The sequence below is a fragment of the Trachurus japonicus genome, chromosome 18 (assembly GCF_045865225.1).
Source record: "Trachurus japonicus isolate A0001 chromosome 18, Traja_1.0".
Classification (NCBI taxonomy): Eukaryota; Metazoa; Chordata; class Actinopteri; order Carangiformes; family Carangidae; genus Trachurus; species Trachurus japonicus.
Window position 1 is genome coordinate 21838830 of NC_140924.1, and position 16218 is coordinate 21855047.

Sequence of the window (16218 nt, forward strand, 5' to 3'; positions counted from 1 at the left end):
GTCAAAGCAACCTGTGACCTCCTCTCGCCCTCCTGGAGCCCACTGGCCTGTGATGTCTGTATCAATTTGAGTTTCAGCCCCTTTGCACCCATCAGCTGCAATTCCCACTGTCCATTAGTCTCAAGTATCTGTTTCCTCCAACTTGTACTATTGATTTCGGTGTGTCTTTTTGCTCAGAGCGTGTACACTGATCTTAAAGACAGTGGGGGGGGGGGCAGCTCCATCGTGGACAGGATAGACTCTGTCACCTCGGCATCAAAGTTCCTCCTTGTTCTTCTCATTGAGTGATTGCCATCACCTCACATCGTCGCTGCTCATCACAGCCTTAAAGGGATAGTTCAACATTTTGGCAAATAATCCCTATAGTTTTAGGACTAGGTTTGTTACCTTTAAATGTCGGTACAAGCTATTTTTTAGAACAGCGGAGCAGAGCTGCTCAGAGCTGCGCTACAGAGGCTAATGGGATTTCTTCTCATAAAATACACAATCCAACAACTCCAAAACGCTCTGGTGGACAAGTTGTGACCTGCACATTCACCACACTATGAGATAATAACGGAACGTTATGAGACGTTCTCGAGGTAAATTCATGCAAAACCGCTGATGCGCGTTCCCGTCGGGGGCAGTTTTTCAGAAACAGTCTCTACATTTGCCTTGAAAACAACTCAAGAGCGAGAGAGCATTTTGGAGTTGTTGGATTGTGTATTTGATGAGTTCGATGAGGGAAACCAAGAAATCCCATGAGCCTCCATAGCATAGCTCTGAGCAGCTTGCGGCTCTGCTCCGCCGATCTAAAAATAGCTTGAACCAACAATTAAAGGTAACGAACCTACTCCTAAAACTATAGGGATTATGGCAATAGGCCAATTTGCCAAAATGTTGAACTATCCCTTTAAAGTCTGTGGAGCAGGAGGACCAAGTGTCTAACATCTGATCCTGGATCAGATGACATGCAGTTTGAAGTCGGGGGCCAGACTGACTGACCTCTGAGGTCAGGGCTTTTCATCTGAGAGGCCACAATGAAATGACCTGTTGTTGTCATACATGGAGGAACATCACAGCAAATATGGAGGCACAATATGGCCACGTGTCCCTAGTGATTACGAACTCTCTGGCATCTGTTATGAAAAAGGCGTCATGAGAGCCTGTCGGTGAATTCTCCGTCATGATAGTTTTGATATTTGAAATGGAAAGGAGCTCAGAAAAAACATTTTTGTATTGTTCTCACAGTAATGTCACTTGATTTTATTATCTTATTGCTCAATGGCCAACTACTGGCTGCAACACCCCCAGTCTATGCCCCCCCCCCCCCCCCAGTGAGGGACCTTTGTAGTGTCGCCATCTGTCTCTTCCCTCATTCTGTTTCCTGTTTGTACTGTCAGACATCAAATTCAATTCCCACAAAATATTCTACACATGTTTCTTGAGTGACTAGATAAAGTCTGGAACTGCAATTCAAAATCGGTATCCCCTCATTTCCTTTGACCTCTTCCTGCTTCCTCCCCACTGTGACACCAACATCTCCAAAGTGTGAAGAGCATATGCTGACATTTGCTCGCTCCTCACTACTGTGACATATTTACCACTAGGGGGCCTCCCGGGATGGGATTAGGTATTCCTTTACACAGTAGACTGGTTGCCGCGAGAAGAAGATGGATGACCTTTGGCTTTATTTATGTCGTTGCCACTCATGCAGGACCTTTTCATCAGATGCGGTCATTGTAATCCCTCAGCCCCCATTCAATTTACAGAGGCACTCTGTCACGGCAGACCACTAAAGTCGACGAAATTAATGGATCAATAACCCCTCTGAAAGCCTGGCGGGAGGGTCCAGATCCCCACAGTTGCTATCAAGTTACGAGTCATAATGAATGGGGTGTTGTTTATGTTGTAAAGTGCAGCGTCACTGAGTCCTTTGAACAAACCACCCTCTTAGCCCGAGCTTAGTGCACCACTGTGTCCAGAGAAGTGATGGGGACACAGTCAAATGAAGACATTCAAAAAGTGTAACACTTTTTGATAATGCACTTTATGAGTTATGAGTTTTTCCAGGTTGTTGAGAAACCAAATGTGGCTGTTTACTTTGTGTTTTTAGATCTTTGGTTCCTCAGTAACATCCTCCATTGGCCCATTTAATGATGTACCCTATGGAGAGAAAACTAGAAGATCTGGACCACAATGCATTCATTCACAACTTACAACAACACTCTGATGGATCCTCTCTAATAGCTTATTCTTCATCAATTTTTTAATTTATGGATTGGGAATAATTCTTCTTTATGAAAAACCATCTGAATTAAATTATCTATGTTTGATAAAGATGAAACAAAAACCACTATGCACAACATAAATATTTAACATATAGAACAGGAAAACAACAAACCCTTTGTATTTCATTAATTGATTGCAATGGGAACAGACAAGTTTGGAACTAAAACGTAAAACAAAAATAGTTTTTCCCCCCCGCTCATTGTTTTCTAATTTTAAAGGAATTGTCCCAAGATGTGAAGAAGAAAGCAAAAACACTAAAACTGACATTTAATCTCTTTTTAGGATTATATCGCAACAATTGAGAGAGAATTGCTTTGGCTGAGAAATGAATGAAGGATTAAAAATTAGGCTCTGTCAGGATTTCCTGTTTAACCAGAAGGTCAAGTTGAACCATGTACACAGATTGGGTCATAATTAACATGTTGACCTGAATGGTCCTGTCTATGCTCGGTGTATTATGGGCACAAAAAAAGTACACCCTAATGTATTATAACTGTAACATTAAAATATTTCAGTAATCACACTGACAAGCCTGATGTGAAAGTACTTAACAGAAATATAGTTTGCCCACCCACAAACCCCCAGGAAAGGACCCACAGGGATGTACTACCTGATCTTTTATTGTCGTGGTATTTGGACCCCAATGTCAAGGATCTGCGTCAAGGCTACAGTAACAAAACCACACTGTTATGGGTTGTTTACCCATCCATCCGTTGCAATCTCCTCCCAATGTAGACTTTATTTCTCCATAATTCTACATCACCTGACTTCCCCCTTTGCCCCCGTCATAATTATTTCAGCCACTAGAGGTCACCTCACAATAAAAAGAGGCGCTAGGTCGCCATAACACAAGCCACATGTGAGGCTATAGAAGTGGAAATTATTAAAGGTGTACAGAAATGGCCGTTTGTCCTGTTTGTCGCGCCGAGTTGTCACGAGCTGCAACACGAGTTTACCCGAGTAAGGAAAACGAATTTGATTGGTCGTTATCGAGCGGGCGGGATATTCAAAGTTTGGGGCGAGCCCGAGCTCCGTGTGTGTGTGCGTGTCTCAGACGTTTGAATGACGGATTACGGATCCAATATCAGTGGCTGGTGAATCGTGTACAGGCTGACGTATAATCTGTGCGCCTGCATTAGCCAATGCGAAAAAAAAAATACACACTTTCATCCCGGATTTACTCAAAAATAGAATTTTGCACAAAGTTTGGCCTACATCGTCTGAAAGATGAGTTATCACATTAATTTTATGATCCAGAGTGGGCTCAAATTCAGTTTTCTTTTCTGTACACCTTTAATGGCTTTCCTAATTGAGATACTTTCCTCTATTTGATTAGCTTTGTGTATTGTGATAGGAGTTTCTCACATTTGCTTGATTATGATGAAAATTTTCATTCCAATTCTGCAGTTCCCTCTTTTTTTTGTGTCAGCTTATTGTTTTGGTGTAATTGCTCTCATATTGATGCTAACACTGTGTTTGATGCTAACTTTGTGTTGTTCTGCTGGTCAGGTTAAAAGGAAAAGCAGTGGAAAAAAATAGCACAGCAAATATTTCCCTCAGGAGTTGGTGGAGACCAAATCAGGACTTAATTGTGAGTGACACAAATACTAATGTTTCATTCTGTTGGCTTGATGTGAAAACAGGGAACTGTTTGCTAACGTGTTTCTTATATATTTACATTTGCTATAGTTGCTAGTCATATGATGACGTCAGAATGGGGTTTGTGTGCTGACGTTTATCGTCATCTGATATGGTGTATATGTTGTGTTACTCTTGTCGTCAATATCATGTTGAGTTTTAAACGAGCTAAGCAGTATTTAGCATCCCTCCAAACTCCTCCCCTCTGTTTATCCCAGTGTATGCGCCAAGATTAGGCTTAAAAAAGCAGTTCCAGTATTTTACAGCAGTTCCAGCTCAGCTCTAATACATCACGTTAACCAAATAAAACCACTGCCACATCAGATCCAGCCTATCTGGAGGCAGATCCAACATTAATTGGTAGTAATTATAAATCCCGTCTGAGAATGCACAAAGAAAGCTCAAGGCAAAACCAGGCCTGTTTGTCAGCGCCGAGTGCCAAGTAGTGTGGATGTAGATTAATGGGTCATTATCAGGGTTATTAAACAACTATTCATACGTTCGGGTCCAGTTACGAACGAGGCCAGCGGTGGACGATTGATATGGAAATCTCAATCAAAGCCGTCACTCGCTGTTAGGGTAGACGAAATTGGATCTGACAACATGTCAACCTCTCTGAGACCAAGACAAGAGGATGATCCTTTAGCCGACACACACATCCAAGAGCATAGCACACACACATGGGGGTTATGAATGTGATCGCAGTGTGTACAAACACTGTTCTCCATTTACTTTCTACGCGTTTCTCGACATGATTCAAAACGACTCGTCCAAACTTCACAGGGTTGTTTAATGGGAACTCGGCGAAAGCCACAGCGTTCGGGGTCACGTCTCTGCGCTCGCATGCTAGTGGCATGAGAGAAACCTCCAGCGCAGCCGCTCGGCGGGGACCGCATTATCACTTGCAATTGGGGGATCAGTGTTTTCAAACAATGGCGGCCTGGCGTTCATGCATGTAACATCAAATGGAAACCATGTGCTTGCGTGGGTTAGTGATGGTCAAACTGGAGAAACGTGCTGACAGCTCTGGATGGCCTTGAGCTGCACATCAGCCCAGAATAACTCCGCCAGACTCGCAGCTCCATTTCGTTTTTGTAGAAAAACCGTCTTTGTTGCCACTGTTGGCAGTAAGTCAATCGCATGTATTAAACTACCCCACAATGTTCGCCAGTCATCGATAGCCTCTAAATGAGTGCATATGGCGTCCTGGCTTTTGGGCGTCTTTTTGATCAGGTTGAGATTTTAATGGATTTTTCTTCGCCTCTGACAGACGTGGCTGGGGGGTGGGTGGGGAGGTGGGTGGGGGTTTCTGAGCCGGGCTGGGGGCAGACTGAGACTGCGAGCAGCCGCCGGGGTCATTTGAACCTTGTGGTTGCAAGAGCAGAGTGCTGAGACACAAAGAGCCAACGCTGCGTTCACAAGTGTCCGACAGCGGGAGAGTCAGGAAGTCTGGCGACTGTAAACCCCACCCGAGCCCCACCCCCCCCACCACCCATCTCGCGCACACTCCCAAGACACGACGGACCGGCACTTCAGCACACACAGACCCGCAGTGGTATATCTGTGAGGACATTTGTGTTCACTCAGGTTCATTATCTCCACACCTAGTTTTACCCATAACTGCTCACCCTGCACTCCAGCATCATGTTTACATCTGAATGAAGCAAACCAGCAAGAAACACAACTGAACTGCACAATCTCTATTATCAGTGTTTCATTTTCAATATCCAATGATACATTAATTTATTTTGAATAAGAAGAAATAAGAAACAATGTTGTTTGACTTTATTAAATCAAACAGTTTAGTCATGCCTGGCAACAGACACACACAAAAGACAAGAAAAGAAAAGAAAAGAAAAGAAAAGAGGTCTTTAAACCAAAACCCTAATATTTTAAAATAATATGCTCCTTCCTTTTGCAACTGTGTATATTTATATTTCTGTATAACAATGCAGGTTACTGTCAGTGAACTCCAGATAAATACATAAAGAAAGCGGAAAAATCCATCATTTACAAAATTAAGCCTGAAAAAACTGTGCACGCTTATTACACAGCTGACAAGTCAGTCTACACCTACACTTATATTTTCAACTGCACTATTGAAGGTGTGATATAATATTCCATAATGTTAGGGCTAAAACTCAGCAGTGAGACTGTCCATGTATATTTGACGCCTTGATATAAATAATTTGAGAAACACATTGAAAACAGCCATTTAAAAACGAATCTGACCTTAATTCGAAATACATCAATATTTTACAGATATTACTGATGTAACGCTGTGCCTGGAGATGCAGGCTGTCATACTTTCACCAAATCTGAAACTTTATAGCTCCTTTTTTTTTTTTTAAGTGCACCCGTGTGACAGATTTGATATTCCGTCTAAATAAGCAAGTGGGATTTGGATTTTCACCCAGGTGGACAGTGAGTCCAGTAAAACCCACAAAACTTCACAAATACACACACTTTGTATGAGGTTTCAGTGCATAAGCAATACTTGGTCAATGGTATTGGCTGCAAATACTTGAAAGTTACTTCTTTAAATGTTTTTACCACACATTGGCTGCACTGTCATGTTATAATAGGAAACATTTATCAGAATCAATATCCTCAATTAATAGTATTAAATGAAAGCAATGAAATTGTAATAAAGATGATGATAATATTTACAGCAGTAATAAAGTCTGAGATAGATTATCAATGGGCTGCTGCCAGTTTGTTGGACAAAGAGAAGCTAAATCCAGGCCAACTGAGTGGTGTTAAAGGCTTAGAAGGATCTGCTGTATAGTTTACAGTTGGTACCATGGACCACGGTGCGTTCACTTCCCACTTGTAAATATGCTGATTTTTAGTTTTGAAATAGAAACTTTCTCTCATTTGAAAGCAGAAAACTTCACTTCACTGCAAAACACTAAATAAGAAATAAGAAATAAAACAGATAGCTTTAAAGGTCATAAATCACTGTGTGCATCTTTTTAAACATTATTCTTACACACACAACACTTGAAGAAAAGTTCCTCAACTGGACGCAGGAGCAGCAGCAGCTCGTTTCCACTGTGGGTAATAATGAGATACAGTACAACTCTGCATGCACAGCAAAGGTAGACAGGAATTTAGCAGAGAAAACAGCAGATTTGCAGGCAGACTAAGTGGTTGAGTGAACAGGTTAACAGCGACGGGGCCTTGAATGGCTGTGACAGGGAGAAAGCAGTGAGAGGCTCCAGCACTGAAGGGGGAAGTGACCCGGAAACGGTGTGTAAGTGCAGCTTGCTGGGCCCTTTAGGAAAAAATCTCTCCAGAAGCACTGATGCAAGTCCACCTAAATACACATTTCTCTTATTCCTCGCCCTCGCTTTCCAACGCAGAGAGGCGCGTTACCCAGCGACGATCACTTGTGCTATAACAGCAGAGAACAACAGATAGAGACCTGAAATTCTTTCCTTCGAGCGTATTTTCAGTTCTTAGAAAATATTTCATCACTTCCGTGCAAATAATAAGAGGTGTGTGTGTGTGTGTGTGTGTGGTAGTTTTTCCTGAAGAATCTTGGCTCAGATTTTCTTGTGTGGTATGAAAACGCGCGTCTTGCCACACAAAGATACACACTCATGATCAGTGTGTAGCTACGTACTCGGCTCCTCACTGATTCTCTGATTGATTCCATTAAAACGTTGTTGTTCAGCCTCATTATTTTTTTTTACATCATTGATATTTTGAGTTATACATTTATAATAATGTATTTGTTTATTATTACCACAGTATAAAAGAGTCACAGTCAAGAAGAAGCACTAAAAATGTGATTTAAAGTAAATGAAATTGATCATAACTCGTCTTTTATAATAAATTGAACATTTGCAAACTTTGCTACTGATACAAACTGTATCTTATCAATAGCTTTTGCGTTTCAGTCTGTTATGTAATGAAATGTTATGACTTTCTGTAGGATTTAAATTATGTTTGTGATACTATCGTTCACCAGATATAACAGGAAGTTTTTACAGTGTCACTTATATGCTCCCATCCCGTTGCACTTAACATTTTACAGAAAGTTTAGTGCATGAAGTTAAACAATTTGAGCGTATCAACCTGACTTCGACGTATGTTTATGTTTTTAATATTATATTTGAGGGGGATTTTGTCCTGAAGGAGATCTGTTGTGAACTTTTGAATCTCTAAGACTCTCGAAACATGAACCAAATGTGATACGACACATTTTTCCTATTTTGTACCAGATTCTTTCAGTTGGAGGCAAAAACAAAAAAATACAAAGCGACCAGCGAACCACTGTCCCAGTTTGACCTGTGGTTCACCACATGACTTCCTGCTCTCTCTCTAGATCTGGTGTCATCACGTTTTCAGCAGGAACACCAGTGGTTAAAATCTGGACACAGATGGTTCGATTCTAACAGGAACTTTAACCGCACACTCACCATGGCAATTTTTCTAATGATCAAAATTGTGTCATTATTCAGAATATTTAAAAAGAATAATATTTTATAACCCTCTCTGTTTAGCATTACTTTTCTATTTACCACTGTTTATTTTTCTATTGAAGCTGTCAGCAGCAACTTCAGAGTCTCTATGAATTAATAATCCCACTGAATTTAATTTCAGTAAATGTTTAATTTCTTTCTTCAAACACAAAATCAGCCTAAGCAAAGCTGCTTATGAAACAATAATGTTTCAACAGGCCTCTGATAGATGGAGCAAGAAAAGACTGACTGGCTTAAATGGATGAGGAGACACAAACTCTGCAGGTGTTTGACTTTAGTGCTGAAAACTAACATGAAAGAATCAGACAGAAAAATCGCAGATCGTACAAAACTGTGAAGTTACAACTTTGCCACACAGATATGAAGAGAAGTGACAGTTTAACACCTCACAGCACGGAGAGAGGCAGCTGATGGTGGCTTTTAGAAATATTGTTAAGACAGTAGCCGAGAGCTGCAGTTAAAGAAGAGATGCAGGGAAGTGAGAATTCAGACTGAATGAAAGTTTGAAGCACATCAGAAAAACATCAAGAAGGTTTCAAAGTTTTCAACAATAAAGTTTTAGAAACTATAAGTTATTCCTAACTTAATCATTGTAGAGGGAAAGCTCAACTTTAACCATGTTATTGTGACGACTAGATGAGAATTTACACTTTGTAAAGGAATACAAACATTCAGTAACTCATAACCTGGAAAACTGCACCATAGGAAAAATATTTATTTTTTAAAATACAATGAAGAGTGATATGTATAAAAAACTTTTATTTAAAAGCCACTTTTTAGTTTGAAGTCACCACACTCTGCAAATATTCCACTTTTTATTGCAAAAATTCAGCATAGTCATGATATAATAACTGTGTTCACAGTTCAACAGTCTCATATGAAAGATCGAGTGAAAACAACCGATAAAAGTGTTTAACAAAAACAACATCATCAACAACAATAACATCAATAATAATAATAATAATATTAATATTAATATTAATAATAATAATAAGGCCTTATAAATACAAATGAAGTGTTGCTCTTTTAAAAACTTTTTCAGTATAAGAGCTGGAAAAAAACAGGACAAAGTCATTATTGCGGGGTGACAGTGAATGCAGCATGAACATACATTCAGTCAGATGACATTACTGCGCAAAGGAAAACTGCTCAGGAACTTTAATGCATGCACTTTGTTCTGACGATAAACTTTCTATTTCAAATATTCCATAATAATAATAATAATAATAAAAATAGTTATAATAATAATAATAAACTATTTGGAGAGGGTAAAAAGTGGCACATGCGTGTATTGGATTAGTTGATATGTTTACATTAAAGTTGGGAGAATTGTATAAACTTAAAAAAAAAAAAATACAAAATTAAAAAACAAAACTAAAAAAAAAGAAGAAAAAAAAGATTGATGATAAAGAAATTTTGAAAAAGTGACAGGCTCATCTAACGCCGACCCCGGGGCGACTGACTGTATGTCGGAGTGTCCACACAGGAGGGGAAGCGATCAGTCCGCCTCGAACAGGCCGAAGTATTTGCCAGTGTTGGAGAAGTAGATGTAAGGCGCAGCGTTTGCGGTCGGGTACATGACGGGGAAAGGCATGGGTAACAAACATCCACCCAGCAGGCTGCCGCCGCCGCTGCTGTCTTTGTAAAAAGTCGGTAATTGCACATTTTTGCTCGCCTCTGAGAAGTGGTCGGCGGCCAGCGGCGCCTCCATGTCCGTGGACAGCTGCCTCTTGAGCTTGTTGCGCCGGTTCTGGAACCAGATCTTCACCTGCGTCTCGGTGAGCTGCAGCGAGCTGGCGAGGCACGCTCTCTCCGAGCTGCTCAGGTAGCGCTTCATGTCAAAAGTCGCCTCCAGCTGGAATATCTGTCTCTTGGAGAAGATGGTGCGCGTCTTCTTCTTCGCCATGGCTTTGGTGTCGGTGCTGGCCTGTTGTTGTTGTTGTTGTTGTTGTTGTTGTTGCTGCTGCTGTTCCGTCGCGTCCTCGCCGCTGTGCGCACTTTGCGCCCCGGGACAGGAGCCAGCGGAGAGCGGCGGGGTGTTTTCCCCGAGGTCCGCACGCTGCACTCGGGGCTTCACTGTGGATGAAGCGACAAAACGTGCTTTGATGCGGCGGTAAAGTCAGACACACACACTCCTCTGCCACTCCGTACACACACACACACACACACACACACACACACACACACACACATACACACACGCATGCAAAGAGGCTGCACAATTACTGAAGCAATTAATAAAAAATAAATGAACAATCTGCAGCCAGACATCTCCACTCTGCACACTGTTCATCTCAGGAAAAAAAAACTCGCTGTTACTCTCAGTTTTTTTTGTTTTGTTTTATCCATCTAATGTTCACACATCCAACTCTGAACAAGCAACAAAATCCTGATAAAAATGCAACCATCACTGTTGTTAAAGTACTTTTTTTAGAGAGGCGCAGTAAATGTCCCAGAGTTACCTGTCTCCTCTGAGCCGCTGTCATGTCTCCTCCGGACGTCCCACGCCTCCTCCTCGTACCGCGCCTGAAAATCCTCCTTACATCCACTCTGCGCCTTCGCGCGGCCAAAGTCTCCCGCGTCCTGCTGCTTCAGGTTGAGGATGTTGTCGATGGTGAAGGTCAAAGAAGCGCTCCGGCTCGGTGCGTCCTCCTTGCTCATATTATTCCCCGGCATCTCATCCGCTCCTCCGCGATTCCCGAAACACCGACGACGACGACGACGTCTCCGGACGCTCCGAGCACCATTGCTCCCCGGCTGCGACTAGCGCGCGGAGGAGCCGGCGCGACGCTCTTCAACGACCCGGAAGACTGCGGTTTAGCAGCTTTTGATTGGTGAGGTTGTGGGGCAGATGAGGGCGGGATGCAGATTTCCGTCTGGCTGCCATATTGTGGCTTTAAACACTTTTCTGTCACCAGAATTCATGTGTGTTTGCTCAGTGCAGCGTAGTGTCAACACAAACTCACACACACATTCAAGACTTTTTCTTATTTTTTATTTTTTCTATCCTTTGCACTGGCATCACTAACAGGTTCATACACACTGAGATGTTGCTCATTTCTTGGACTAACTGATATTAACATGTCAGTTTGAAAACTCTCTGTCTCCTGGGCTCATGAGAATTATGGGATTTCATGCTCACCTGCATCAGGAAAACACTTTAATAACTTATATTGTGTGTTTGCTGTTGAGCCTGCCAGCTATTCTGAAGGGCTACATGTGTTGGTGTTATTTCTAAATTGGTACATCTGAGTCTCACACTCCCATGAACCAACTTTAGCATTCATTTAAATATTTTTACACTAGAAACAGTCACAGAGCGACACTTCCCTCTTGAGTAAGAGACAACAACACACAAAAATAAGTTGTGCATAGATTTTATTCACACGTGAATAAACACACATCAGTGTAGAAAAGTCAGTATTAAAATTCTCTTAAATAAAAAAAAAATGTGTCAAAGGTTATTGCTAACAACGAAGCCGTGCTCACAGCTTTTTCATCAATGATCCAGTTTCTACACATTGTAGAACCGTCCAATGAGCAGAGCTTTAGGGTCTGTATTAATAAATACTGTATGGGCTTAGAAAAGGGTCAAAAAGGTGATGAAATAAAGTCGACAAAGTGTGTTTATGTGGAGAAAATACTTTTAGTCGTGTTGCACGGTGATGTCACACAAAGAAATAACATGTAACTGTAAATTGCATATTTAACCAATGCACTGGATTTGGCTGTAAAAGTCTGTTAAAGCATGGGTGCGTTCAAATGTAACTTCAGTGTGGGAGCTTTGAGTTTCACAGTTTAATGCTATTGAATGAGGCGTTCACACACAGTGTAACCTCCATTGACACCATCAGTGCGCTCAGTATTATTTTAATGTTCAGACGTTTAGAGTTGTTTCACAGGTTTACAGCTTTTGAAATGATCTCTAAACGTATAATGCAACAAACTAAAAACATTACTGACCCTTTATTGCTCCCATATGTACAGAATGTGGGTCAAATTATACAATAGTGAACAATCATCATAAAATAGAGCTACAGTTTATTTGAATCCTGTGTTGTGTGAAATGTCTGGCCTGAGGATAAAAGATTGTGGGTGGGTATAGCTCAAATACTCCAAAAATATCCATAAATCCAGCAGTGAATCTTAAAAATTTACAAGCTTTTAAAATTAAATGGGAGGGAAAACAGCACAGCGAACACAGAGAGGGGTTTTATTGGATGGTTTCCTAGACGAGTGATCGACCTCGATCTAAATCTGTCAGTGTTGTTTCAGGGAAAGAAGCCAAAAAGAAACAGTAGAATTATCCCCAGTGCATCAGCAGAAGTGAAGTTGTGACTTTAAAGGAGCTAAAACAAACATTTTGCAGCATTTTTTATTTCAGTAATCAGTGTCCAAGGAGTCAGAGGTTTGCCGGCTCGTCTCAGCCCGTCCTCCTCCCTCGCGGTCACACCAGTCCCGCCATCTGTGGCGTCATGAACGACACCGGATGAGCGAAGTGAGTAGTCAATGGATAGTTAACGGCATTGGAGAAGCTAACCACCGATGGCGACAACGGGGGCAGGCCGCTCAGCGCCACGGGCGTGGTCATGTTCTCGCGATACAGCACGGGAACTCGGACGACCCTCTGCGCGGCGTAGGGGATGGCGACCGTAGTGGCGGCGGCGACGCTGCTGGCCTCCATGTCCTCGGCGATCTGCCTCTTCCACTTGTTCCTGCGGTTCTGAAACCAGATCTTCACCTGGGTCTCGGTGAGCTGCAGCGAGGCGGCCAGCCCGGCCCGCTCGGCGCTGCTCAGGTAGCGCTTCAGGTCGAACGTGGACTCCAGCTGGAAGACCTGACTGCGGCTGAACACGGTGCGGGTCTTCTTCTTTCTCGCCGCTTTGTTGTCACCTGAGAGGAAGAGGAGGAGGATGGAGAGATTTCACTAAATGTAATTTAATACAACTTCTGATAGCTTTATTAATCTTCTCTCAGTCTCTGCCAACACTCGCATTTGTTCATCAGCAGAAAATACACAAAAACTATTTACAGCTAATTTATTGGACAGATTAGACACAGGCCAGGGAAGAACCTGTTAGACTCTGGATCATTAACTATGAATTAGATTTTTCTTTTATTCTCTGAATGTTATTTAACGTTGGCCTTGGTCTCAGATCCCCCCTCTCGTTTCATTTTGTAAAATTAAAATTTTATAAAATTTTAAGAGTAAAAAAAGTAAATTGGGAAACAGATAAAATACTCAGATAATAATGTTGGTTTTGGGTGATTTAATTCCCCTATACACTCTGACTGTGTCTTTATCAGGCTATTAGAGTTTACACTTATCCTCCATAGAGGCCTGTTTGTGTCACATAATTGCAGATATTAAATATATAATCAATGTATGTCCAGTATTTATATAGATTTTATCAAGACGTCAAAAACGGGCAGCAACACTTTTTTAATAAAAGGTGTCCATGGCAGTTTTGTGTCACATGGACCCAGGAAGTGTTCGCTGCACCCCTGCTGCTTCATGTGAAACTTATGAAAACTACAATTATAGGCTATTGATTTCAATAGAGGAATGAACCGTGTTTAATATAAACTCAACTGCAAAGCAACATTTTTTTTGTACCCTACTACGTCCCACGGTCAAAATGAAAAAGAAAAGTCTGCAGAGCAGCGTTTCACGCGCAGAGAGGCTGCGCATGTCCGCTCGTGCTCACAGTGGACTGGATCTAGTGGGCCTGCGGACTTGGGCCTCACCTGGGTCGCAGCTGTCCTCACGAGAGAAGCAGGAGGAGCGCGCGTCGTCCTCTCTCTCATCCATCAGACCATCTTCTCCCTTCTCCTCCGGCTCCTCGCTCTCCTCCGCGCGCCCCGGTAGAGCCGGGGATTCCCGGTCCCCGCGCTGCTCCGAGTCACAGGCCTTGAACTGTGGACCTTCGAGGAATACCGTGGGTGGGGGGAAAAGAAGAAGAAAAATAAATACAACTCACTTTTGCTCTATCAACTAAACACTGTTGGGACTTCACTGCACTCGTGCTCCAAAATCATAAAGACGCGGTTTCACACGTAGAAATTAATAATGCGCATTAATAATGTGTTTTTTCTGAGGAACTTAAACGCATCATCGACACTGCTGCTGTGTTTGAAGCATCGGAGTTACAGATTGTTGTGTGGATGCCAAACAGTGTTGGCTCGTCCACGGCTGGTAATTGGAAGAGTTTGGGTTTTTTTTTTTTTTTTTTTTACGCACGGACGCAGGGACAGTAGAACGTGCTCGAGCCCACGTGTCGTCTCCACTAGTGGCCTGTTGAAACACCAGGGTGAGGTAATGTAGTGAAGATAATAAATGTTGCCTGACTGATCCAGCTGCTGTAGTTTTACACTTTTACGCACGTGGGATTTGACGTGTGACGCAATAATTAGAGTGATAGTTTTCTGTTTTCATAGATCAGATCTTTATAGTGGTGTCACGACTCTGTTAAACACTAATCCTGATAATCCAGCTATTATCACACACAGGCCAAACGGAATCGATCATTTAGTTGAATGATAACATGTTCGAGTCCAGAACCACACATAAAAACACAGATACAGGTGGACACTCACAGGTGGAGCTGCCGTACACTGTGTTTACTGACGTCTCTCTCCAGGTCAGCGCCTCCATCACCGGGCTGTGCGCGCTAACTTTCCCCGGGGTCTCCACCCGCTCCTCGGCTGCCGGAGCTCCTCTGTCCTTGTTGCTTCTCAGTAAATTCTCAATGTAAAAAGACGAACCTCTCGACGGAGGACCGAGTTTCGACACCGGCGCTTTCTCGTCCAGCATCGTGCCTTTTTTTTCTTCTTCTTTCGTCTCGTCCGTCCCCAGGGTCGCGTTTCAGCCTTTTAAAAAATAAATCCCCCCACCCCACCCCCAAGATGTTATGATCTTATCAAATCATTCCCGGGAATGTGTCTCGTTTCCAACCAGGACGGTCTTCTGCTCCGTGGAAACCATCCCGCCGCAATCCACGCGAGCACACACAGAGAGAGCTCGAGCCTGCAGTTGTAAGTGATCGAGACAAAAAAAAAAAAAAAGCCAACACAACCCTCTTTGGTTGGATCTGTAATCGGGAAGCGAGGAGGAATTATACTCCAGGAAAAAAACAAAAACAACTCTAGACAGTGTGGTTGTTCCGAGCCTCTCTGGTCTGGGCTGAGTCTGCCTGCAGGGACCGAGGAGATGCTGTATTTAGGTCAGTGAAGGAGCAAAGCAAAGCAGAGATACAGTGTTGTCCTCAGGGCTGGAGATGGAGAGCGCTTCATGAAGAATGGCACAGTACCGCCTATTGGTTACATCTGTCCATGCACACTTCACATTGACTCTGCGACTACAACTCCACTCAGCTCTCAACTTTAGTGCTCTCAACTCTCCAGAACGGCGCACATGATGTCAAACATATAACAACTAACATGTCTGATGACTAACAGGGAGCACCACCAACAATAACAATAATAATCATAGTAATATTTTTTCCCCTGTTTATTTGGAGAAAAAAAACGACTTATAAATTGCAAAACTGATCATAAAGGCTAAGAGGATCTAAATGTGTAAATATCTCATAGGTCAAGTTGACGAAGTTGCCGACAGCTCCGTTTCTGGCTTTTGATTTTTTTTCCCACAACAGGAAGTGTAATCAGAGTAACTGCTTTATAATCTGTTCGTTAACTCTGTATAATCATTACATAGCCAACTACACTTAAATTCTTTAAGGGAATCAAGTTTTTTATTTGTAATTGACTTTGTAAAAGTTGATGAAGCTTCGACACTTTCGTTAGTCTGTTGTCCCAA

At 42.3% G+C, this 16218-nt stretch overlaps 2 protein-coding genes across 2 annotated transcripts; both read right to left on the reverse strand.

Moving 5' to 3' along the window:
- Positions 1–9242: 9242 nt before the first annotated feature.
- On the reverse strand, positions 9243–11247 carry LOC146969315 (uncharacterized). The gene is made up of 2 exons (XM_085758888.1): positions 10862–11247; positions 9243–10475 (listed from the first exon to the last, which is right to left on the reverse strand). The coding sequence occupies exons 1-2, from the start codon at positions 11073–11075 to the stop codon at positions 9898–9900; spliced, it is 792 nt and encodes a 263-aa protein (XP_085615014.1). The 5' UTR covers positions 11076–11247; the 3' UTR covers positions 9243–9897.
- Positions 11248–12714: 1467 nt separating this feature from the next.
- Positions 12715–15252, reverse strand: LOC146969316 (homeobox protein HMX3-like). Its single transcript, XM_085758927.1, has 3 exons — positions 14997–15252; positions 14148–14324; positions 12715–13292 (listed from the first exon to the last, which is right to left on the reverse strand). Exons 1-3 carry the CDS (start codon positions 15211–15213, stop codon positions 12847–12849), a joined length of 840 nt encoding a protein of 279 aa, XP_085615053.1. The 5' UTR covers positions 15214–15252; the 3' UTR covers positions 12715–12846.
- Positions 15253–16218: the final 966 nt, after the last annotated feature.